Genomic DNA, 26,058 nt, shown 5'->3' with positions numbered 1-26,058 from the left:
AAACTCCCTATGTTCATGTGTGGGAGGAAATAGAACATTTCTGCAGCAAATAACCCGTTCACTTACTGTTACGATAAAAGGAATACTTTTAATTAACTCAGAACAATCTTCATTATTGAGCATCAAATAACTACCATTTTCCAACAACTTGAACGTGGGGATGATAGCAGGAACTGGCGTGCCTTGCAACACGCAAGCCATATTTGGTCGGTGTTTGTTGCATGAACCGTGTAACTGTATGTGCCTACACATTAGTGAATGATCTGGCGTCTCAGTGCATTCCTCTCCATTCAGATAAACTTCTTGATCATCTTTGAAACATCTGTATGTGTATGGAAGCGACCAGACCTCATGAAGAAAAGCACTACCTAAAGGTTCATAACGACCTATTGGTATATATTTCATACAATTTGAAAACTTATATAAAGCAAAAGGCAGCGTTATTAAACCGTGGATAAGGCACGTTGCCAAAAAACCCGCAATCCTCTGCTGATGATGTCACTGAGCATGTCATGAATGATGTAATATGTGACATCATCAGCAGTGGATTACGGGTAATAGTATCTCTAGTTTACTCCCCTATAGCTGTCTTTCTTTTAACATAAGTGTCTGTTTCCTTCCCTTATACTTACTGTTTTTGGTTCGCTTCCGGTTCGCGTACCGGGGAGCGAACTGGGAAGCGAACTAAGAGAAATAGAGGTTGGCACAGTTCCAAATATTGTACCAATTTTTTAATAACGGGGAGGTAGTTCTGAAAAGAACTTTTTTTTTTATTTTTCAGAACATTTTTTTACTTTTTTTGAATTTTTCTGAACAGTTTTATATTTTTTTGGGTTTTTCTTGGAGGGGGCAATGAAAACGATTCATTGTAAAGGGCTCAACAGGAGCAACAAAACAAAAAAAAGAAGTATTTATTATTTTGGGCGTTTCGTACAAACTTGCATATGATAGTCAATAGCTCTGTTGATCAGAGTGATGCTTTTTTCTCCGTAGGAAATGAATCCATCGCAAAATACGCAGATGTGTTTTACATCACCAAATCTCATTTGTATATTTGGCACCATCTCCCTGCCCTCTGGTCCCGTTACTTCCGGTACAACAGATCTTCTGGCCATAATAGGGAGATTATCTAGGTCGTTCCGAAACTGTGCAGCACTGTAGTTGTTAGGATGCCACCTAGTCATATGGCGATGCATTGTGTAGTTTCCGAAACTGTATTTTTTGTCGGTCCCTCTGGACAGTCTATCTTGACATATAAGGCAAGTTACGTATCTTGCATTTACTTTTTTCTGACCTTTGGCAATTTTAAAAAATTGCCAAATGAAGTTTTCTTTCCGGTGAGACGTCCTGGGCTGCTCAGGCAAAAACTGCCTCTCTTCGTGCTCGTCCTCCTGTTCCTCTTCTTCCTCTTCTTGTTGAATTATAACTTGAGCAGGTGGTCCACTCTTCCTTGGATGTGGTGGAGGTGGTGGGGAAGCACCAGCTGAAGCTACTAAAGAAGCCATTGCTCAGTGATCACAAAGGGTCTTTCTCTCACAATGATGAAAGTCAGAGTGAGGAAAGAAGGAGGGATTTTCATCATTTGGGAAAAACAAGAGTTCTCAACCAATCAAAAGTGTTCATTTTAGATTATATGACCTAGTCTTACATCATTAGGAAACCAAAAGTGAAATGAACCAATGAAAAGTGTTATTACCAAGTCACATGACTTGCTGTGTTTACGTTAAGCGCTTTGCAGGGCCTCCCGGTTTGCTTCCAGAAACCTGCGCTTTGCGACTCGCTTCGCGTACCAGTTCGCTAACGTTGTACGTCATATGACGTATCACGCGACAACGTGAAACGTCATGCGGACGGGAGGCGTCACGATGTTGTTTTCTAACGCGGCACTTGCGGTAAAGAAACGTTTACCGGCTCGCGGTCTATTTCGCGGCATCAAGGTCAGCTAACGGGAAGCTTCCCGATTCGCGAAGCGGGAACGAAGAAAAAAACATATTTAAAAAAAAAATTATTCATAAACATATAAAATATATTTTTGGATTTAAAGAAGAATACATTTTACAGCTACAGATATTAGCTGTTAAAAAACCAATGAAATTCACAGAAAAAACCATAGGTTATAGACCATATATAGTTAGGAATTAGCATTTACAAAACCTTGAAAATTCACTGAAAAAAACATAGGTTATAGACCATATATAGTTAGGAATTAGCATTTAGAAAACCTTATTTTACTCACACAAAACCATTGAAATTCCATATATAGTTAGTTGCACTAACTATATATCGCGCACCCGCAATCCACTGCTGATGATGTCACATATTACATCATTCATGACATGGTCAGTGACATCACTGATGACATCACTGATGACATCTCAAATGACATCACTGATGACATCACTGATGACATCTCAAATGACATCACTGATGACATCATGACACACCAATACCAGTTACTACATAAGCACTCACTGATTCCTACGTCTACACACACATTCACTCATTCACCCATACAATCACTCATACATACAGTCACTTATTATTACAACACTATCATATGCACTCATACACCTATGCAGACAGTCACACACTGCCACTCATCCATGGAGTTACTCACACACCAAGCCAGTCCTGTAAAGAATCAATCACACTTCCATTTCTTTATCTATACAGTTAAACACAGAACACCATACTTCAGTGACATCACTGATGACATCACTAATGACATCTGAAATGACATCACTGATGACATCTCAAATGACATCACTGATGACATCATGACACACCAATACCAGTTACTACATACACACTCACTGATTCGTACGTCTACACACACATTCACTCATTCACCCATACAATTACTCATACATACAGTCACTTATTATTACAACACTATCATATGCACTCATACACCTAGTCAGTCCTGTGAAGAATCAATCACACTTCGATTTCCTCATTTATAGTTAAACACAGAACACCATACTTTTCACACATATACTAACACATACTTACTCTCTTATACAATCACTGATACAAGTACACATTGATATGCACAGAGTCACACACCTCCCAGCCAGCCACACACACACTCAGTCTTCCATACATCCAGTCATTCTTCAATATGTAAAACATATTTAAACTTTACAAAAACACACAGACACTAGATGATGTCATCAGTGATGTCATTTGAGATGTCATCAGTGATGTCATCAGTGATGTCACTGACCATGTCATGAATGATGTAATATGTGACATCATCAGCAGTGGATTGCGGGTGCGCGATATATAGTTAGTGCAACTAACTATATATGGAATTTCAATGGTTTTGTGTGAGTAAAATAAGGTTTTCTAAATGCTAATTCCTAACTATATATGGTCTATAACCTATGGTTTTTTCAGTGAATTTTCAAGGTTTTGTAAATGCTAATTCCTAACTATATATGGTCTATAACCTATGGTTTTTTCTGTGAATATATATATATATATAGATACATAGAAGGCCGTTGGGTCAACTTCTACTGTCATCAGGCTGTCTGAGTCTCATTTACACTCTCATTTCACCCATGACAGCGTACTGGTTCAGTCCAGATCAGTATTGGCACTCATGCAGTGGGAATGACAGACCTTTCGGGACACCTTAAAATAAGTGTGTTACAGTGTCTGGGCTAGAGGCCAGTCCATACATTTTCAGCTTTCTCCTTTTATAGTTCCCCTTTAATTTATTTACTTTTTATTTAAACTTTTCTTAAGAACATACTATAGCTCCCCTGTCAGTGCTAACCGGCGGGAGACAGCCATTACAACGCGGGCTTTACACCGCGCTACCATTACGATGCAGCCATCACAACGCAAGTTGTTATAACGACTTGCGCTGGATGGCGCTATATACTAAGGAATAGTATGATTTACTATTCCAACACCTTCCCTACTGTTACGTAGGCTGGAGTTGGAATAGTATATCATACTATTCCTAAATCCAGCGCCTATAGCGCAAGTCGTTGTAACGACTTGCGTTGTGATGGATGCGTTGTGATGGTAGGGCGGTGTAAAGCCCGCGTTGTCCTACATCCCTAACCGGCTGCTTGATTGCCATTCATTTCATATGCAGTGTGCCACCTCCCGCCCGGCCACTTCCTGGTGACCATTATGGAATGCTGTTGTCTACTGTGTATCATTGTTCTGGCTCTCCATGATGGCAAAAAGGTAGGTTCTAAACATGGCAGCCATGCTTGAAATTTAAGAACTGATATAGGTACAATACCACAAAGATAGACAACCATTGCTATGTTTAGTTTTGTTATTAAGCAAGTATTTACCCACAGTGTTTAAGCATTCTTTTTATTTACCTTCAATATGTGTGTGTTGCTTTGTTGTTTGGTCAGAGAGGGGATGCAAGAATGAGCCAGTGGATGGATGAATTGATGCCTGAGTGGAAGAAAGAGTGACAGGGTGCATGTGTAATGACTTATTGAGTGCTTAAAATCTTCAGTGACGCAAAAGATTTCCCATACATCTGCCAGCCTGCATCCACCCCACATCTACCTCTGTGTGCACCTCTCCCGTGCTGTACATTTCCCAGCCTGCACCTGTTTCAGTCCACAGTTGACTCTACTCATTCCGCTTCCTGCCCTCCCTCAGTTCTCCACAACTGCACCTCTCCATGCCATCACCTTCTCTGTATTTCTCTCTGGATACACCTCAGCCTGCCCACACTACTATGTGCCCACACTTCTCCCAGCCTGTACCTCTGTCTGCAGAACTTCCCCCTACCCAACCTCCTCCCAAACATGTTCTACTTGAAGCGCTAAGTCACTCCTCATGTAGTAACAAGAGCAGCCTATTTGCCGATTAGTAGATAATCTTTCCCACATTGATAAACTGAGCACCTTTGAGTTTGGGGAATAACCATAATTAGAACATGTTGAGAGCGTGATTGAAGGCAATGAAGTGGCTCAGGGCTAGTAATGGCTGGAGCAGACCTCCTGCTCCACATTGCAGTGGTTGTCCCAGTGGGTGTGATCTCATTGCCTTATAGCCCTTCTGCCTCCTGGTACACCTGTTGTTAAAGGCCATCACCCACCTTATTCGTCCTTGCCTGTGGCTCAGGTCTTTAACTCCGGCTCTGGACCTTTAACAACTGTTAATGCCTCCCCAAAAGGCTGCATTTCTTACGTATTATTCACAAGCTCTTGAAGGTTTAACCTTCTGAAAGTTAATGCATTAAAACAATGAAATCATAAAACTGGCCTTATCTTACATAGATGCTTATCTCAAATAAATGTTAAAACAACAGTAAATAAAAGAATACCTGTGAGCATTTAAGATCATTTTTATTTTGCATCAGTTACTCTGGGTACACATGTGTTGTAAGCAGTTAATTTCACTTCCAACCATCTCCTTTGGACAATCTGGTTTCCATTGGAGGTGCTTCAATTCAGGGTGGCGTGTGGCCACCTGTATCCATGGTTGCATGGCATGCTGCATACACATGGATGTTGTAGGTGCATCTAGGCATCTTCTTGCTTAATTTGGATGTCAAACAAAGAGGCCCCCTTCCAAGTGCCCGATATAGCGGCCTGATAACCGAAGATGGTGATGATGTGGGCTCTGTATGGAACATCAACCGTGGCTTTGGTGGCCTTGGCGATTTGACGGACAGCCTTTCCCGGCTCTACTTCAAACTCTGACGTGAGAACGAAATGTGTCTGCAAAACAAAGTGATGGAGCAAAAGTGACCTTCAGTGGAAAGACCTAAACACAGCACATTTCACATCATGGCCTCTGCAGTGCAGGTAGAAACTACTCCTTGATCCCCTTTCCTAGGCACCCGAAGAAAATTGCTACACAGTCGATATGTTGGTCTGAGCTAAGTGAAATCGAGTATTTCGATCATTTTACAAGGCTATTGTTCAATATATATTGTCTATTATTATTGTTAGAACAAAATATTGTTTTTGCACTTGTACCTAAACAGCATTTTATCGTTCTATACATAACTTATTGTAAAAACATCTATTGCATTTTACAAATCATACGATGGTAAATTAAAAATTTAATTATCCTTCCTTGCCTTTCTAGTTCTTTCTTACTTGCTGCCTTCCTTATTTACTTCCTTGGACTTATTTTCTTTCAATTATTCTTTCTTTAATTCTTTTTTTTCCAGACTCGGGGAGGTAGACATTAGTCATCTTGCTTTATCATGGAGACTGTGCTTTAGTTTAGATAGTTGTCATTCTGTCTATCAGAGAGCTATCCAACCTACCCTTCTGGATGAGTCCAGCAAGGAACCCACAGGGTCTCATTCTCTTGCACATAAGTCACTTGACCAAAATTCAGATGAGCCTTAACTTGGGGGCCTTCATAATGTTATAGTGCAAGCAGATACTGGGGGGGGGGGGGGGTGAACCATGGGAAGTGTTATCTTTGGAAGTCAATAAGGCATTTGATTTGGTTAAATGGCCTTATCTGTTTCCGCTTCTTCCAAGAATGGGATTTAGCCCCTGTTGCATTAATTGGATTAGACTACTGTGCCGGAACCCTTGTGCCAGAATAAAGATTAATGTCAGCATGTCTGGGAGTTTCCCTATTGGGAGGAGAACAAGACAGGCATGCAGTCTCTTCTCGATGCTCTTCGCCCTTGCAATAGAGCTATTGGTGCACCTCATGAGGATAGATGCCCGAATATGGGACTGGACGTGAACCTCGGGATTGGAAGAACGTATATCCCTATATGCAGATGACATCCTACTTTACCTGACCTGCACGGATCAATAGCTCGCCTGAGTTAGTGAAATATTCCAAGTATTTGGAGAGATCTCGGACTTTGCCATTAATTGGGAAAAGTCACTCCTCTGTTCCATGGGGGGATGTAGACGAATGGGCCCGATGTCTCTACCAGTATGGGTGGAACGCCATAGTTGTAAGTTCCTGGGAATATGGATAACTAAAATCGCAGACTCTCTTATTCGGGCTAATCTTAAATTGCTGCTTCAAAGTCTACAAAGGGACGTCAGACACTGGGGCACTCTGCCCTGTTGCTGATGGGCAGTGCTGTTGCAGTACGTTCTGCAGACCTGCACTTATAAATTACTGAAGACACTTGTGCTGCACATAGATAAACTTACTGAGGATGCAGCTCTGGGTGGGGGACAACCCTGTATTGCACTACAGACCCTGCAGCGAGCAAAATATGACAAAGGTATTGCATTACCAAACCTGCAGAAATAATATGAGGCAGCGCAGGTTGCAGTAATAATTGAGTGAATGTATTTGTATAGAGAAGATCCAGCAGTGCAGGTGGACAGGTGGAGAATGGGAGATCATAGCCATATGCATGTGTTGTATGGCGGCCGTCTACATGAGCGAGCATGTCCGGCTACAATTACAGTGCTGGACACATGGAGCAGCCTCTGTAGAGAGATGAAATGGTATAAGAGACTCACGCCAGATATGTCCCACTGGGAGGGAATTAGACTGAGATGGATGACTAGCCTTCAGGGCTTCTCAGGGTGGGAAAGAATAGGCCTCGGTACACTGGCCAAGGTATTTGGACACTAATGACACTCTGCCCATCATCTTCCCCAATGATGAGAACACCACCAGAACTAACTTCCCCTCCTGCATGACCAACATGGCCAAATTGATGAGGAAAAACTGCCTGATTCTCAAAAAGGACAAAATGGAGTTCCTGATCTTCGGAAACGAAGGCTCTCCATTTATTATTTTTATTTGTGGGATTTGAAGAGCGCACAGCTACCCCCTGCTGGGGTGTCCCGGCATTGAGGCTAAACTGAAGGTGGCAGAGCTAGTAGGGGCAGAGAATGTCAGATAGGACTAGGTGCTCATGGGACTTCTCCAGGTAGCCATCCAAACTAGGACCCACATCCACCCCAGAGACCACACCAGAAACTTCAGCATCATCCTCAACGACAAACTCACAATAAATAAACCGATTAATGCTGTGACCACATCCTTCTGCCTCATTCTTAGAATGCTTTGCCAGACTTTCAACTGGCTCGCCATGCACATGAGACACACATTCACCCAGGCCCTTATAACCAGCAGACTTGACTACAGCAACACACTCTATGTTAGCATCTCCAACCAGCTCACGCAAAGACTCCAGACTATCCAAAACACAGCTGCTAGACTCTTCTTAGATGTGCCTAGGAGCATTCACCTCCCTACCTCACTGAGCATCACTGTCCACCCATCCAGAAACGTTGCCAATTCAAACTGATTGCCCACACCTACAAAGCCCTCCACATTGCAGAACCACGATACCTCAGAAGCCAACTTCAAATGTGTCATGTTTCTAGAAAGCTACGCTAAACCTCTATCACCTTTCTAAGGGTCCCCCGCATCTGCAGAAGCAAGTCAGGAGTGGCTCCTTCTCCTTCATCGCCACCAAGACCTTGAAGGAACTTCCTCAGCACATCAAGACAACTCCTTCGCTACTAAACTTTTGCAAGAAATTGAAGATCTGGCTGTTCAACAAGGAGTTCCGCCTTGTATCCTCATTCGCCTCTGACCCCCGCAAACTAGTAGGCTGCCGGTCTCCACTGTTACTTGCATTGGAGAGGTAGGTTTTACATTTTGGGGGACTGCCATATCGCCAGCCTACCAGTGGTACACCTGCGTCTTACCTGTTGCTGAACTCTCATTGCTTGAGAGGGTGGTCATGCTCTCTATCAATTTCGGCCAACCAGCGACCAGAGTTGTCAATAGAACCCTCCTTAGATCACTATTACCTGATGACCCAGTGATACCAAGGGGATCCATCCATCTCGTTCTGAGAGCTTTCCACGAGGCCTAATCATAGGACAAAAAAAGATGATCTTTTCAAGTTACATGGACCGGTTTGATTATTATACTGTCTGAGCTGGAAACCATTTTAACAGACAGACCCAAATTGCTCTTTTCCTGCTATTTTTCAGTCTGGCCAAATCCATTATAGATGTTTTATAGACTGATGAGAGCCATTCAGAATGTGTAGGAGGGAAACCTCTGCCCATTTCTTGCATATTTCTCGCCTGGCCTTCAGAATAGCAAAGAAGAGAAAACTCCTAATATGTCCTGTGATTTCCGTTTGAATACCAAAGATTATTAGGCTTAGTGTGATATGCACTGGCTGTCCTAAGATAGACGTGAGGGTGGAGGACAACTTTTGCCAGAAGTCCGAGATGGCCGGAAAGGTCCAAAACATGTGTATGTCTGGGGCCCTTTCCATATTAAATTTTTTACATCTTGCCGGTGGATCGTTAGACATCTTCGAAAGTCTAGCAGGGGACAGGAAAGCCCGGTGCGTTATGAAATAATGATTTCTTCTCAGCCAAGCTGGCTTCACAACTGAAAACAAAGTGTTATATGAGACCTGCCATAACTCAATACAATCCCCCTCCGCAATCAACTCTTCCCATAATTCACCGGCTAATCTGAAGTCTCTGTCTATTGCACCCTCAATTGCCCAATAGAAAGCAGCTATCTCTTTCTTGCCTGCTGGCTTTTTAACCAGGAGCTCTTCAAGATCGTTACCCAATCCTATCGGCTTTTTGTGATTTTGGGACCAACTTTTTAACTGTATGTTTTTAAATCTTGACATGCCCCCTTCCATTTTCTCATCTAACGTTGCCCAGGGAAGTAGAGAACCATCTTCAATTAAGTCTCCCTATGTTGTTAAACCTGCTGTTTTTAATGGTATAGCAAGCACATCTTTAAGGCAACTAGGCGACCCTGGGCTGTCCCACCATGGGGCTAATCTTGAATAATACTCCAGGCCCATTAGTATTTTAATTCTGGCCCATAATGGGCTGCTCCAAATAAAACTTTCAGCCTAACCTTTTGAAGCATTTTTTGTCTCCATATTTAAAGAGAAAACCTTCCGACTGGTCGAGCAATGCTTTAAACATGTTCCCCCTATCCGAATCATCTGGATGTTTTAACAGCATGCTTGAGTAGGTTAACTGGAATGCCCACGCATAATACTGAACATCCGAGAGTGCAAGACCACCCTTTTCCCTTCTCCGCCTCAGTTTTTTCCAGGAGATCCTGGTTGCCTTGTAGGCCCATACGAATGAATTAATAGCCTGCTGGAATCTGTCAATCAATTGTTTGTCCAAATGTAATGGGATGGTATTAAAGAGAAAAGTTACTTTTGGTAAAATAACCATTTTTATCAAGTTTACTCTACCCAGGATGGTTAAGGGGAGATGAACCCAAGATTTTATTTGATTTAGGCTCTCTTTAAGAATATTTGAGAGATTCACCTTAGCTATTTCCTCAATACTAGAAACAATTTTGACCCCCAAGTACCTCATGTCATCTTTAGTTTTATAGGGACCCCTTGGCAGGTTCTAAGTCATAATTTCAGCTTTTCCTGCATTAACTTCATAGACGGACACTCTGCCAAAGTCTTCTGCTAACCTGATGACTTGGGGAAAAGATGTATCTAAATCTGACGATAAGATTAAAATATCGTCCGCGTACAGGGCTACCTTTCTCTCTCATGTCCCGCTCTTGAATGTGATTTTGGCTCGCTCCTCCCTAATACTCTGAGCAAATGGCTCTATGTACAGTTCGAAGAGGAGGGGAGAGAGGGGGCAGACGTGTCTCGTTCCTCTCTTAATGCTAAAAGGCTTTGTCAGATTGCCGTTTACTATTAACCTTGCTTACGGGTCACTGTATAGGAGTTTAATGGTTTGACAAAACTTTGGGCCAAAATTCAGTTTCTCCAAAACTGCAGCTAGATAATTCCAGTTCACTCTGTCGAATGCTCTTGTTGCATCGAGCGTCATGGCTGCCAACGATAGGGCAAAACTGGAAGAGAAGTCTATTGCACCTATCAAATCGTGCGTGAGATCAAAAAGGTTTATACCTTTTTAAAAACCTCTTCTGATCTATATATAACAGATCTCCTGCCACTGCTCCTAATCTGTCAGCCAGAATTCTCGCAAAGACCTTATAATCGGAATTAAGGAGCAAGATGGGTCTATATGACCCGCAATTTGTGGAGGATGTACCCGGTTTCAAAATAAAAGTGATATTTGCTTCTCCCCACGAAGAAGGAGGTTTAACCCCCTCTACTTGGACTTTCTTAAAGAGTGTAGGCATATATGAAATTATGACTTTACCCATAGATGTATGGACTCCCACTGGACGGCCATCCGGCCCTGCTGCTTTCCCAGTTTTACAAGTTGCGAGTGCCTTCCTAACCTTCTGCTGCGTAATTTCTACCTCCAAATTTTGCCTCTCAGTAGATTACAGAGCTGGAAGATGGATTAAGTTTAACCAGTCTCTAGCAGCAGATTTATCTATGCAGTTGTCTTCATCATATAAGTCCTTAAAATAAGTGTAGAAAGCATCTCCTATTTTATCCTCATTAGTTGTTATTATATTGGAGTCTGAATCTTCTATCTCCTTAATCAAATTGTGTACCCTATCAGATTTGGCCTTCCAGACTAATAATCTACCAGCCCCCTCACCATTTTTAAAATGAGCTAGCTTACTAACTGCCCACATGCTGGAGATTCTAGCCTGAACTGTGCTTTCAAGTAGCACTTTTAGAGATTCCAATTTATCAATTGATTTTTGAGTTTGCTCCTTATCTGCCTCTTCAATTATGTTTTTCTCAACCTCTTTCATTTGACCCACTATTTGTGAAATTTCCTCTCTATACTTCCTATTTTATATGAGGTTCTATCCGTAGCCAATCCCCTCAGGAAGGCTTTTAGAGTGTCCCAGACCACAGTGATATCGGCGGAACCAATATTGATATCTAAGAAGGATTTAATTTCCTGGGACAAGAGAGTAATACCCTCTTTATCCAGAAGAATAGTTCGATCAAATGACCAGAATCTTTGTTGGAGTTTTGCTCCAAGATCCCATTCCATCCAGACAGCTGCATGATCTGAAAGGTGGGGGGTCATATAGCCTATATCTTTAATACTGCTTCTTAAATCGTTACTAATTAAAATATAGTCTATCCTATACTTGTGTCTATATTTTTTGTTATAAAAAGACACTCCCAATTGGGTACCAGACCTCTCTCTCCAGATATCAACTAACGCATTTGGCCTCATCATAAATTTAAAAAAAGTTCTAGATTTAGACTGGATATTAGCTCTACTATTTGGTGATTTAACCCACTGAGAATTTAAAACACCTCAGCAAGAATTGTCTTATCAGGAAGCCCCAATAAATGTAGAAAGCTAGTTTTTAAAGTTGAAGGGTCATTCTGATTAGGACCATTATAGCCGACTACCATGATAGGTGTATTTCCTACTAAAATCATCGCTATAACCCATCTGCCACTTGAGTCCGTATTCACATCTTGAACAATAACATTAGCTTGCCTTTTAATTATTATAGCAACCCCCGACGTTAGATGACTGACCAGAACAGTGACAATGTTCCACCCACCTGAGCTTACAACATATTTCAATACCTTCCTTTTTAATAAGGTGGGATTCCTGCAGGATAATTATTTGTGCGGGTGAATCCCTCAAATATTGCAGAATTCTTTCTCTCCTATTTTTGACTTTGAGGCCATTTACATTCCATGATAGACATTGGAGCGTTTTCATGGAAAACTAGGAGAACCACAGTTTGACCCTACCCCATCCTGTACAGAATGTGATCCTGACCAGCAGCAGTAACAAAATAAAACCTGGCCTAATAGGACTAAAAGACCAATGAGGATTACTTTTTTTTTCTATTTTACCCCTCTGCTCCCTCCCCAGTGCTCCCTCCACCTCCCCCCTTAAGCCTACCACACCCCCCTTGGAGAACCTGACCCCTATTTACCTGGAGATACCAGGTTCTGCCGGCCGGTAGCTCCTTCTCTGCATTTTTATATTTAAATTTTTTTAATTGTGACAGTGCTTGTGTATGTGTATTTATCAAAATATAAAATTTAATTCATATATGTACCTGATGTATACCGAATATATCTACATTTAGTGTGGTGCAATGGTACCTAACCGTCTCCTTCATAAACTTCACCTAAATTTAGCAGGTAGCTACCTACTATGCATGATTTTGCCATAATAATAAAGAGGATTATTTAAGATTTTCTAGCAGGTCATCTGCCTCCTGCACTGTTCGCAAATTGTGCATCTTATTATTTAACATAGTCCTCAGTTGACCCGGGAATCTGAGTTGAACCACAGCCCCCAATTTCTTAAAGTCTTCCATTTTCCTCCCCAGCTCCCACTGGTGATCCAGAGTCTTGATTTCAGAGACTTCAATTTAAGAGCCGCCGTTCAAATTTTCTCTTTTATTTCAAAAGTGAAAAAATTTATCAAGATCTTCCTCGGCTCGCGCTGACTTGCTTGTTCGACTTAGAGAGGCATGGGTCGGCAACGGGCTGGAATTGGATGATGAGGATTGGCAATCGGCACTATCTTCTCCGAAAGAGGTCGCCATTCCTGCCCGTCTCCGTCTGGTTCAGCTCAAGATCCTCCACCGGGTGTATGTTACTGGTCCTCGTTTGGTTGCGATGGGTTTTTCCCCGGATGGCCTATGCAAGCGTGGGTGTGGGATGAGTGCTACGTTTCTTCACATTATTTGGGAGTGTCCGAGGGTGGCTGCCTATTGGACTGAGGTGCTTGCGGTGATGGCTGATGTGACTGGAATTGCCCTGGTGCCGGAGGCCCGGAGATGCTTGTTGAACGTGTGGGAACCTACCGACTATTCAGTGGCCCAGACCAGATGGGCGACCCTGGGGTATATGGTTGCGAAGCGGGACATAGCGCAACTTTGGGGCTCACACAGGCCCCCCACTGTCTCTGTGTGGGAAGAAAACATGGACTGGTCTATGTTCCGCGAAAAGACTGTTTACACAGCCAGGGGCAGACCTAGGGCATGGACGAAGATCTGGTGTCAGTGGAACGCCTATCGCGGAGATATTTGTGCTCCTCCACTGGTGGAAGCCCCTGATGTTACCTTATCTTCCTAGGCTGGCGTTCCTGAAATTTCGTATACTGTCCTTTGGTTTGATTGACTTCCCCGCTGTCCCCCCCTTGCCTTATCCTACTGATTGTGATTTCGTATTCCTGATTAGTGGGTTCCCCCCCCCCTTCAGGGCTGACTCTGATTATTACGCATTCGCCTTTTTTGATGTTTGTTGCTTTTGGTGTGTTGAAAAAAGAAAATTGCCTTATTTTGTTTATATTGTGGGCGACATCTTGTATCCGGTTTGTGCCTGACCGCCGGAGTGGCGACCATTGTTTTTTTATCACATTGTACGTCGATCTTAGCGGCCAGCTCGTGCGGTTGTAGGCCCATTTCTGTAAACATGATTTTGTTGCTCAATAAAAGTTTTTAACCAAAAAAAAAAAAAAAAAAAAAAAGATCTTCCTCGGCTTTGTACGATTAGGATTTTTCGTATAAGGGTCTCTGTGTATCCTCTGGATATCTTGCCTCAATTCCTCTTCCGATATGTCAATCTGGACTACCTCCTTGATAAGAGTTATAATGAAGGATTTTAGGTCCTCCCCTTCTTTACCCTTTGGCACCTTCAAGAGGCGCAAATTATTGCGCCTGGAATCATTTTCCAGTGACTCCACTCGGTCTCTGAGTGCAGCTTCCTCGTTTCTAAGTGAGATGATATCATCTTTAGCTGCTCCCAGGTCTGTCTTGAGTTCTTCCGCCGAGTTTTCTAGAACCCCCGACCTGGAATTCAGAATATCCAGCTTTTACTCTAGGGTTTCACAAAAAAGTCTGATGTTCCCCTGATTTGCCTCTGAAGTTGCAAACCCCTTTTTGATGTTAGATGCCATAGTGAGGAATAAAGATTCTAGCACAATTCCTGGGGGAAAAACATCACTCCCATCCGCCCCTGCTGCCGTATTTACATCTACTCCTCTGCAAACAGTAACAGCTTTGTCACTTCCACCTGTGGAGGGATTTTCCAAGGTTGTAATCTCATTGATTCCAGAGGCTCCTAGAACCTCTGACTCCTTCGGCTGAGGGAGTTGGTCGTCCTGCAATTTACTCTGTGGCTGTGGTTTCAGCTGCGACTGTGGCTGTGTCTCTGAGAGAATAGAGGAGCTCGAAGGTGGTCCAGGATTTTGTGGGGTATCTGAGTCGGCTTTTAATTGGGGACAAGACTCCAGCTCAAACTGAGGACTCTCTGTTGCCATATTAGAAGAGGAATGAGACTGCCCCCTCTTTGTCCTACGAGCGTCCCCCTTCTCTACAACGTTCAAAACTTGAGGCAAAACCTTAAAATATGACCTCAGCGAGGGAGTCACTTTAACTTTAGTCTCAGAAGGGGGCCCTTTCCTTCGAATATTTTTTGGACCTTTTCCCTTATGTATTCGATAGGGGGAGGAACTTTCGTCAGTATTCTTGTCAGTTCTCTCTGGTGGCTGCCCCTCGAGTAGCTGTTTATTTCCAGTAAAACCTTTTGTGGTATTTTTTGAGGCGCTACCCTCCTTGTTTGCTTGTTTTTCAGGGTTAGCTTTTGATTTAGTTTTGGCTGGTTTTTTTGTTCTACCTATTTTACCCGGTTTATCAAAATTATTTACTTCAAAAGTGCCCTCTGCCTCTAACTGCCCTGCCTCCTTGCCCGTGTAACCACCTATCTGGGGGTCAGAGACAGTGGTGGTAGTGGAGGTGCCTAGCCTTCTAAGGCAGTATGGTGCAATATGACGTCCTGGGGGCTCTCCCGGAAAAAGACCCACAATGTTACCTTGTGTTAAACGCTCCTGTGCCTCCGGAACAAACAATACTTCCCCTCCTCTAATCTCTGTGGCCAAACCTTTCTCAGCAGCGTGTTGCTCCACTGCCTCCTCGTCCAGCATGAAGACAGCAGCTCTCGCCGCCCTGCAGGTGCTGACACTGCTGCTCGTGTTCCTGGAAGCACCCCGGGAGGTTCCCATGTGCAGCAGCCGACGTGCCGCCAATCTTTAGCCCCTCCTCAGCTTCGAGGCAACTGCGCGGCAGATCCACAGAGCCACCAATGCACATCGCCCGCGCCACCATCAGGTAAGAAATTCATTTGAATTTGAAATCATGCTTTCTTTCATACAGGCATTGCCACAGCCTCCAAGGCAGACATGACATGGAGCATCGACAGGGGAGCTACCAGCACAACCCGCGACCGCTTTAGCTCACGGCCGCCATGTTCTCCTCGCCTTGCCTACGTTCCAGCACCTGGATATCCCCACAGGTGATCAGTCATGCCATACAAATCGACCTAACATAACAATGTGTATTGATTCAGTGTAATTTTGAGAAGTGAAATAGTCACTCACACATTGCAATGCAAGTACTTAGTAGGAGGCAGAATGGAGAAACAAATAGATAACGGCATGAGTTGACTGAAACAAAAAGTATATCGGTATGCAACAAAACAGCAATACACAAAGAGACAAATCTTACCTCAGTTTTATTAACCCCAGTAAAACTCCAACGATTAGTTGTGGTGGCGGTTGCAGCCATACGGATGCTTCCTCTGCCCACAATGGGGAGACCAGATTCAAAAGTTGTTTCAGCTTCAACACTGAAGTCAAAACCATGTTCATGGGTAAATGAGCTCTCCACACATTCTACCTTGTTAACCCTAAAAAGTCAAAGGGAAGCATAGACATTTAGTTCATGTACGGAGGGCGATTCAGAACTTCAGATGTACGTATTGGAAGGCATAGGGCAAGATATACATTTTACATTTAATTTGATGTCAATTGGGTAGTAGAGCACTTTAGAAAATATACAATACAAAAACACAAGTAGATAACTAATAACATTCATAAAAGTCTTACACACATTATTGTAAACTTTGGGATAGAGACTGACAAACCTGATGAGGGATCACATTATCCTTCAGTGACATCTCTATAAATTTGCAATTAAATTCTACTCATGAATTCTTTCCACCAGCCAACAACAGCAGCCAGTTGACCCTCATAACCAGAGTCCTGCAATTGACACAAGCTGGTTTATCAAGGTGGTCTCAGACTCTGGGAAAGATCACACAATATGTGAATAACTGATCTACAAAAGAGCTTCATTAAGGTTAGGCTAGCAAAGTAAGGAAAGGTCAGGCAAGGGGCCTGGTGCAGCATGCGCCTATGCAATCACCATGGCTTTTCACACTGATCTAGATATAAAAGAGTACTGAATTCTGGGAGTCCTTGGTAAAATCCTGTAGTTCCCACTCCTATTCCCAAGCCACTCAGTAGCAGAAATATAGGGCTACTGATTGACTGAGGATTGCATTTGTGCTGGCATCAGGGGGCAAAATAAGGGCTTGAAAAAGCAGCAAATTTCCACACACCAGAGGTCAAAATATACAAGAGCCTTTCGGAAGTGATCCTGACATGTGAGATTCTTGTCTCCACAAGACATTGACTCATAAATAGTTCTACTAAGATATGCCCTATGCATCTCTACTAAGAATTCCTGCCCTATAAGATATTCCTACCATCCCTCTGCACTGGTGCACTAGTGTCTGTCAAGCACCGGTGCAGGGACCCTTGCACCATGTTGCAGGGACACCTTCCTGCACAAAATGTATCCTCTGAGGCTTTTTTCTCCTTGTAATGGCTCCTATGGAAAAGTGTAGCATTTTGAAGAATTCCCAAGGTTACTACTGATAGTAAATCTGGATATGCACCAAAAGCCATGGGTGGATGTGGGGGAAAATCCACACTCCACAATTGGAATGCCTTCACAATGCAGAGTAATGCCAAGCACCAACTTGCTCTGCCGTGGGTTACTCCAGATTTACTATGTCGCGCAGAGCCATGACAGGCGACTCTGCATGGTAAAGTTAATCTCACTTAAGGGCTTGCATTACCTTGCGTGATGCAAGGGCTATGCGAGCCCTTAGTGAATCTGAGCCTTAGTTTCTATATATTTTTTTATTCATGGACAGATTCAATGCATTGGCATTACAAGCAGAAGAGGCTAGCACAGGTCACTGGCCGCTTGCTCTTCACATCTGCGGGCCTGCAGAGTTTCCAAAAGTTCACAAGGACATAAGTACTGGTCAAGTAATTTACTTATCACTTGGGTCTAGAGAAGAAATTGGGCAAACTAGACCTTGTAGAATTTCTAGTCACAAATGCAAGACGGTGAGGAGAAATCTTCAAGATTTAAAGGATACCTGTCACTTTCACTACCCAGGGCGTTTGGTGGATCGTCTATGCAGTAGGCTTATGTATTTGCATATTCAGGACACACTTGCTTTACCTATGATTAACCTTGATTGTTTTTGAACAATAGACCTTATAAAACTCACTTTTTTGTTAGCTGATTTTGAACTTCAAATTGGTGGGTCCTGAAGGAATTTTGTTCCTTTTGGATGTTTCAGGTCAATTCAAAGCGGCAGGCCACCCCACAAAGTTTCAGCTTTATTTTTTTTGGTTCGGATACGCCCTCAATTTCTGATTCCAAAAAGTCACTGGGTAAGGCATCACCCTTTTCTATGCACAAGCCTCTTTTTAGGTACGGCCTAAAGACACAGCTGTCTTCCCCAAAAATTTAGCCAATCCTATGTGTTCCCAAAAAATATCATACAAAAACACACACATATAGGGGGCTCTCAGTTAATAGGTTTTCACCATTGGTCTTTTCATTCTTACACAAAAAAGTTCCTTTCTAACAGAGGCTAAAATTAAAGTTAAATGGACCAGTTTACTTTAGCCGTTGAATATCCTCACTTTGAGGGGCTGCATTGTGCCCTTGCACATGTCCCATGAATAAAACATTTTAGACACACACTCCCCAGTGAATGCTTATCTGATTTGAAGCCATGCCCCTCACTTTCTGATTGACAAATGGTTGACCACAATTTCAACTTTTATAAACACCTGTATACCTCAGTGACTGCTAGTCCTATTGTGAAGGACGGTGTCATCAACTATTTCCATAGCACTCAACACATTTATTGTAAGCTGCAATGTTGACTCATCAGTGTCAACCAGCTTTGTATAACATATTGATCCTTTTCAAAAGCAAGCACAAGGCATTAGAGTAGCAAGATTCTGTATGCAAATTTCTCGGTTGCAGCCATACCCCTTCAGCTTTCCATCGCTATTGCACTCTTCTGTCACAATCTTTTTTGGCACAATAGAACCAATACAGCTTTCCATCTCCATTGTACTTTTCAGTGAGGGCCTCTGTTGGGAGCAGAGTATAACAACGTTTCTATTTACTGTGTACTCTTGAGTGAGGATCTCTGCTGGCAGAATTGTGCAACAAGCTTTCATTGCAGTCTTTTCTGAGGACCTCCATTGGTAGTATAGCACAACTGCAGCTTTCAATCTTTATTGCTATCTTTTGTGCCTGCCTTACTTAATACAGACAATTACGACTTGCTTTCTAATACATCTAAGGGATCCTCCCTCAGCCTGACACTGTTCAACATTTACATGGCCCCGCTCGCACACGTCACCCGACAGCACAACCTCAACATAATCTCCTACGCCAACGACACTCAACTGAACAATAAAGATTGAAAGCTGCAGTTGTGCTATGCTACCAATGTAGCATAGCACAACTGCTGCTTTCAATCTTTATTGTTATCTTTTGTGGGGACCTCTATTGGTAGCATAGCACAACTGCAGCTTTCCATGTTCATGTCCATGTACATCTCCCTCTCCATTGCATTCTTCTGTGAGGACCTCTGTTTGTACTATGCAGCTGATGCAGCTTTGCTTCTCCATCTTCATTGTACTCTTCTGTGAGGACCTCTCTTGGTAGTATAGAGAAACTGCTGCTTTCCATCTTAATCTGTCTCCATCTCTCTCTCCTTCCACTTCTTGATCACCGTCTCTGTTTGTCTCCATTTCCATCTCCATTTCCATCTTCATCTCCATCTCTACTGTACTCTTCTGTGAGGACCTCTCTGGGTAGTAGAGTTCAACACGTTTTCCATCTACATTGCACTGCTGTTCCGTGAAGACTTCTGTTGGCAGTATGGTATATATACACCTAAAAATACTTGCCAACAATAAAACTTTGAGACACTTTTGTCCTCAGTGACTGCTAATTCCTAAGTATAGTAGGATTTCATAAATGATTTTCATAACACACATTTACATTTAATAACAGTTGGAATGTTGACTCGTCACAAATCAACCGATTTTGGTATATTTCCTTATTTTGAAAATAACTAAAGTAGCAAGAGTGGATTGGCACATTTCTAGTTTGAAGACACACACATCAGCTCTGTGACTGACAAATAATGCCCCACAACCTATACTTTTAGACAATTTGTATTTCTCAGTAATTGCTAGTCACAATGTATACTTAGGTGCCATCAACTAAAGCCATAACATTCAATGCATTTATTGTAAGTTGCAATATTGACACATCACCAGGATGTTACAGTCATCCCAGAAAAGTTGTGCAGTTGCCATTTTCCATAGTGGTGCACATCCCAATTCCTAAAAAGAAAGGAAAAGTTTAATGGTGGAATTCTGTTCATGGGAAATCAGAAAAGTGATCTTACAGAAGTTAACATGTTTGTTTATTGCACTCCTGAATGGAAAACCTGAACCTATTTGTAAAGCTGTTCTGGACATATTTTCTCAAGATACCACTGTTGGGTGCCCTTTGCGTAACTTGTGCTTCCAAAGTGTAAGTTGACAGCAAGGAAGGGCTATGAAGCCATCGTGCTTTCTAGGAGGACTTCTGTAGGCATTATAGTGCAAAAGCTTTCCTTCTCCATTGTAGTCTTCTCTGAAAAGCTCTAATCTTGAGGGGGAAAAAGTAGGGCTTGCCTTTTACATCTTTAGATTAAACGGAGACCCTTCTCCTAGTCCACCGAAGACAAAAGCACATAAGAGATTTCTTCTGCAGTGCAAAACAAAAATATTGCTTTGCACGATCATCAAAATAGCCTTATTCAATTCTTAAAAACAATCATAAAAGCATCAAATACAATCATAAAAGCATCAGATACAACAGATAAGAACATTGTAAAAGTTGACAAACATTAAAAGGCAGTATATATTAAAAAAAAATTATTCGATTTTGCACAGCTTTTTTTTAGAAAACTTTCTACACTATAACAAGAAAATTAATTTACAGAGCCGGTTCGTACAGTTTTAAACCATAGAGTTTAAGAATTGGTTTTAAAATGCCCTTGTGAAAGGTTTATAAAAAGAGTAGAAAAATACAAAAATGCTTTAGCATTTGCACTGAAGTCTCATCGCAGGGACAAATTAAGAAGGAAGCAGTATCATATTGCCCAAGCAAAGATTAAGTTCTTATAGACCCCCCGCTGAAATTTTAACAAGAGCTGCCTTACCCAGGGATTTTTAGTCCAGGCCAAATACAGTTCCAGGCTTAATGAAGTTTCAACAGTAACATAGTTCCCCAACTCTTCCTGAACCTGGGATGATTCAAAATAGGACAGAAATAGCTTTTTTACCTGAACAATATCCAACTTAGCCTGTGAGGCAAGGTTTACAAGTCATGGCTGCTGATGGCTTTGGTGGACGCTTGGATGTGCTTGAACGAAGGATTCAGATAGATCTTATCCTAGGCCAAACAATCTCAGATAATGGCTCGTTAAAGCAAGAACATTTGTTTGCCCAGTCAAAAACCCATAGCAACAGAGGAGCAGCTTTAATTAAATCTATTTGCAGAGCAAGCCTACCAGATGGTAAGTGAGTCAAAAATATTTCGGAATTATGAGAAATGATTGACCGTCTCAATACATTTCCCCTTGATTCTTATAATTCCTGTTTTACTGTTTTTAGGTCCACAAACCATGAACTTGGGTTTTAAAGTGTTAATCTCAAGATATACATTTTCATCAGTGACATGAAACTTTCAACAAAAGCTCTCAGTCCGTTGGATGTATTCAATCAATCAATCAATCAATCAATCATTTGTAAAGGGCACTACATACCTGTGAGGGTCTTACGGCGCTAGGGAGGGGGGCGGGGGGGCGCTACTGATCCAACAGCCAGGTATTGAGTATCCTCCTGAAGGTCAGCAGGTCTAGGGTCTGTCGTAGGCTCAGTGGGAGGGTGTTCCATGTCTTGGCGGCGAGGTGGGAGAAGGATCTCCCGCCGGTGGTTGTTCTTCGGATGCACAGGACGGTGGCGAGTGGGAGGTCGGCAGAGTGTAGCTGGAGGTTGGGGATGTAGAAGGAGAGCCGTCTGTTGAGGTAGGCTGGGCCGATCTTGTGGAGTGGTTTGTGTGCGTGGATGAGGAGATTGAAGGATATTCTCTTGTTGACAGGGAGCCAGTGCAGGTTTCTCAAGTGGGGGTGATGTGGCCGTGTCGTGGTACATCGAGGATCAGTCATGCCGAGGCGTTCTGGATGCGTTGTAGTTGTTTGATGGGCTTGGTCGGGGCTCCCGCGTAGAGGGCGTTTCCGTAGTCGAGTCTGCTGCTGACGAGGGCCTGGGTGACTGTCTTTTTTGTATCTATCGGAATCCAACTGTAGATCTTGCGGAGCATGCGGAGGGTGTTGAAGCAGGAGGAGGAGACGGGGTTGACTTGCTTGGTCATTGAGAGCATTGAGTCGAGGATGATTCCCAGGTTGCGTGCGTGGTTGGTGGGTGTCGGGCTGCCCCCAGTGCTGTCGGCCACCAGGAGTTGTCCCAGGCTGAAGGGTTGGAGCCGAGGAGGAGGACCTCCGTCTTGTCCGAGTTCAGCTTCAGACTGCTGATCTTCATCCAGTCACCACAGCCAAAGCCAACCTTCGTTGAGTTTGGCTTTGGCGGTGATGGGGTCCTTGGTGAGGGAGAAGATCAGTTGAGTGTCGTTGGTGTAGGAGATTATGTTGAGGTCGTGCTGTCGGGCGAGGTGTGCGAGCGGGGCCATGTAAATGTTGAACAGTGTCAGGCTGAGGGGGGATCCCTTAGATGTATTAGAAAGCAAGACGTAATTGTCTGCATTAAGCAAGGCAGGCACAAGGACAGAATTAATCTTTGACAGGTCTTTTCTAGAGCTTTGCAAACAAGTGTGTAACCTTTTATACAATAGAAATAAAATAGGATCAAGGACACAGCCATATTGAACACCTCACTGTAACACAAAAGGTCAGGAGCAATCTCCGGCTGGACCAAACCTTTCTGAGGCACTGACACCGCAGTGCTCTCAAAACGTCAACTAGATTTTGGTTTGACCTAATTCTAACACACATGGTTTGCTTACACTTAGACGTCTGCGTAGGCATATTAACAAGGCCTTGGAACATCTGTACAAGAACTAGGTACACCGCACAATATGTTATTTGTTGTTGTCTGTTTGGCGACAGCTCTGGGTGGGTAGAATCAACAATGACAGCAGGACCAGAGCCCAGGCACAGAACAAATTGGCCCAATTCATTATACAAACTGCACCAAGCCTTTGTTTAGAGAGAGGAGCATGTTGATGGGTTGTCAAGGTCACCCCATGTAGGAATTCTAGCCCAGCTGAGTCTGTCACTTTCCTGAGGATGACAGCCTGCTGTGCACCAAGACTGGCTATCAGATGACATACACCCACAGGCAAATGAAGTTAGACCACTCTAAGGTATTCTGGCAGACCTGCACACCATATGCTTCATAGGATAGGCAGTGCTAGGTAGGAGTACAATTATAAGTATTCATATAATTAAATGCAAATGCACAAAGGTTGAATTATTCTGTTCACCATTTGTGTAATGCTAGAAATATTGTTTTGCTTCATTCTATTAATCATTGCAGCACATGTATTTTACACAAAAGTCCAATTGCTTCAATAAACATTTGAAATGCCAATGTGTGCACTTCTTGTGTCTCCCATTGGGCATGCCTCAGTTAACAACGAAAGGGTTGATCTGTTTCCGCGATTTCCTTGATGAACCAGGGTTGTCATGTTTTGAAGTTACAGACTCCATCCTGTACCTTGTAAGGTTTAGAGGTCCAGATGATGCACTGTGAGCTAGCCCTGAATTAGGTCATCATATTCTGATGGTGTGCTCGGACTTTGTCCCTTAACTTAAGTGTATAAAACACTTAACCTCTGTGCACTATTGCTGGTGCGGTTCTGCAAAGAGAACAACGCTGCGCTTATTCAAAACTTAATCACTTTTATAAAACGTTTCAAAAAAACATCTTAAATGTAGTCTCTCCACAGGTTTCAAACAATGTTTTATGTATAAATACGAACTAAACCATAAATCCAGTCATTATTGTTTTCATTCACAATAAATTCAATACATTTATAACATGTTTAACAATAATCCAAATGTTAAATCGTGGACGGCTTTTCTTTTGCCCAAAGCATTTCAAGCTCTACGAGCTCTTCATCAGGGGCCTGTGAACTGAAAAGTGGGGTTCAATTAATCATTTTTAAATGCATGACATCACATCTATCTCAAGATACAAGGCTTCAAAAGCTCTAGTAGAAATTGTAAAAAGCAAACAGCATGGAAACAGCCCAATCACCTCACCACTGCGTGTAAAAATAAAAATAAATAAACTCACTCGTCCCGAAATCCAGGAATGATTTCAAATCTAAAAGATGAATGAATGATCAAGCTCAACCCTAGTCCAAACAATTTCGTTACTCTAACACCTCTACACACCACTTCTCAGCCTTCTTACCTTGAAAAAAGCTTGCTGTGCGTTAACCCTCTCCTCAAAGGACTGCCGACTTACTCACTCGCCTGTAAATAACAAAACCAGAATCTTACTGATTCTTAGACCACATCTCTTTGTCGTACTACCGCCTCATGTTACACGAGCACCGAGCGCTCACCTGTCGCTTGCCACAGCCTCTGATACAAATAACTCCAACTCGCGTATATCTCAAGCTTCTCCGTTCACCAAATTTTAGATTCGGTGTCAACAGCTCCTCCTCTCCTTACAAACATTGTTCCTCAAAACTAAAAACGGACTAACGAGGCCGTAACCACTGGCGCCAAACTCGAAAGCTGAACTCTCTGATCTGTAACTGAAACTGTAAACAGACTGTGCTCTCAGGACCACGGGGGCCATGTTGAAGTGTACATTCAATCTAACACCTCTATATTCTCAAATAAAAACGAAAATATGAAATAAAAAGGTGAAATAGAAACTAGAAAATTAATAAATGAAAATAATGTTCTCATGTTGTCTGCTAACAATAGGTTATGCAATTTACACCTCATGACTGACTTAAAACAGAATTACATTTTTCAGGCATCAACTTTTCGGCAGAACCTAGAGTGAAACATTATAAAAAATACGATAGATCTACTTTTTCATTCAATCCCCTCGGTTCCTGTGTATCGAGTCTTCTAATCCAGTGTATTTCTCTTTGGAGGAGGGATCTTAACATTTGGATTATTGTTAAACATGTTATAAATGTATTGAATTTATTGTGAATGAAAACAATAACGACTGGATTTATGGTTTAGTTCGTATTTATACATAAAACATTGTTTGAAACCTGTGAAGAGACTACATTTAAGATGTTTTTTTTAAACATTTTATAAAAGTGATTAAGTTTTGAATAAGCGCAGCGTTGTTCTCTTTGCAGAACCGCACCAGCAATAGTGCACAGAGGTTAAGTGTTTTATACACTTAAGATAAGGGATTTAAGTTTAGGCACGGTCAGGACATACGCGCCACCCCTGTAGCACGCTCAGATGAAACACAATAAGCCACAGTAAATAACTGAGTTTGTAAACACACTAAAAACCAAGAAAAGGAGTGCTCCTCTAAACCCATTCACACATTTTGTGCTCGGACTTAGTCCCACATAGCTTTGACACTTATGTTGCCCGAATGCAAAGCCTTACTGAAATACTAGGAACTGTATGACAAGGTATCACCAACGTTCAAGGTCATTTAACCAGAGACGTTGGTTGGGTAAGGGAAAAATCCTCCTTAGCAAAATAGGGAAACCTTATTTTTGCCTGTAGGTTGTTCAAGCTTAAACCTTTCAAAAGATCACCTCACTATATTCACCCTCTCTGAATTCCATATATTCAAAGGCTAATCCAGTTCTAATAGACATACTACTAAACTGCAGACATGTAGTAACTCAGATGTTGGAAAACAAAGGCTCCCTCATTCAGGAGGGGATGTTACCTTCATGGCAGAGGCCCCCGAAGTGTATAAAACAGAGGTATTCTCTTCATGG

General features: G+C 42.5%; 1 protein-coding gene across 1 annotated transcript in view; it reads right to left on the bottom strand.

The window, feature by feature from the left end:
* Positions 1–5,313: 5,313 nt before the first annotated feature.
* The window catches only part of LOC144819216 (uncharacterized), a 66,067-nt gene continuing 45,322 nt past the window's right edge, over positions 5,314–26,058 (bottom strand). The window contains exons 3-4 of the mRNA XM_078677185.1: positions 16,384–16,564; positions 5,314–5,705 (exon numbers count right to left, since the gene is read on the bottom strand). Coding sequence (XP_078533311.1) covers positions 5,508–5,705; positions 16,384–16,564 — 379 coding nt within the window. The 3' untranslated portion in view covers positions 5,314–5,507. The remainder of the gene's footprint in view (positions 5,706–16,383; positions 16,565–26,058) is intronic.

This window comes from Lissotriton helveticus, chromosome 2_1, assembly GCF_964261635.1.
Source record: "Lissotriton helveticus chromosome 2_1, aLisHel1.1, whole genome shotgun sequence".
In the NCBI taxonomy this organism is placed as follows: Eukaryota; Metazoa; Chordata; class Amphibia; order Caudata; family Salamandridae; genus Lissotriton; species Lissotriton helveticus.
This window is presented reverse-complemented; position numbering and strand designations above follow the sequence as displayed.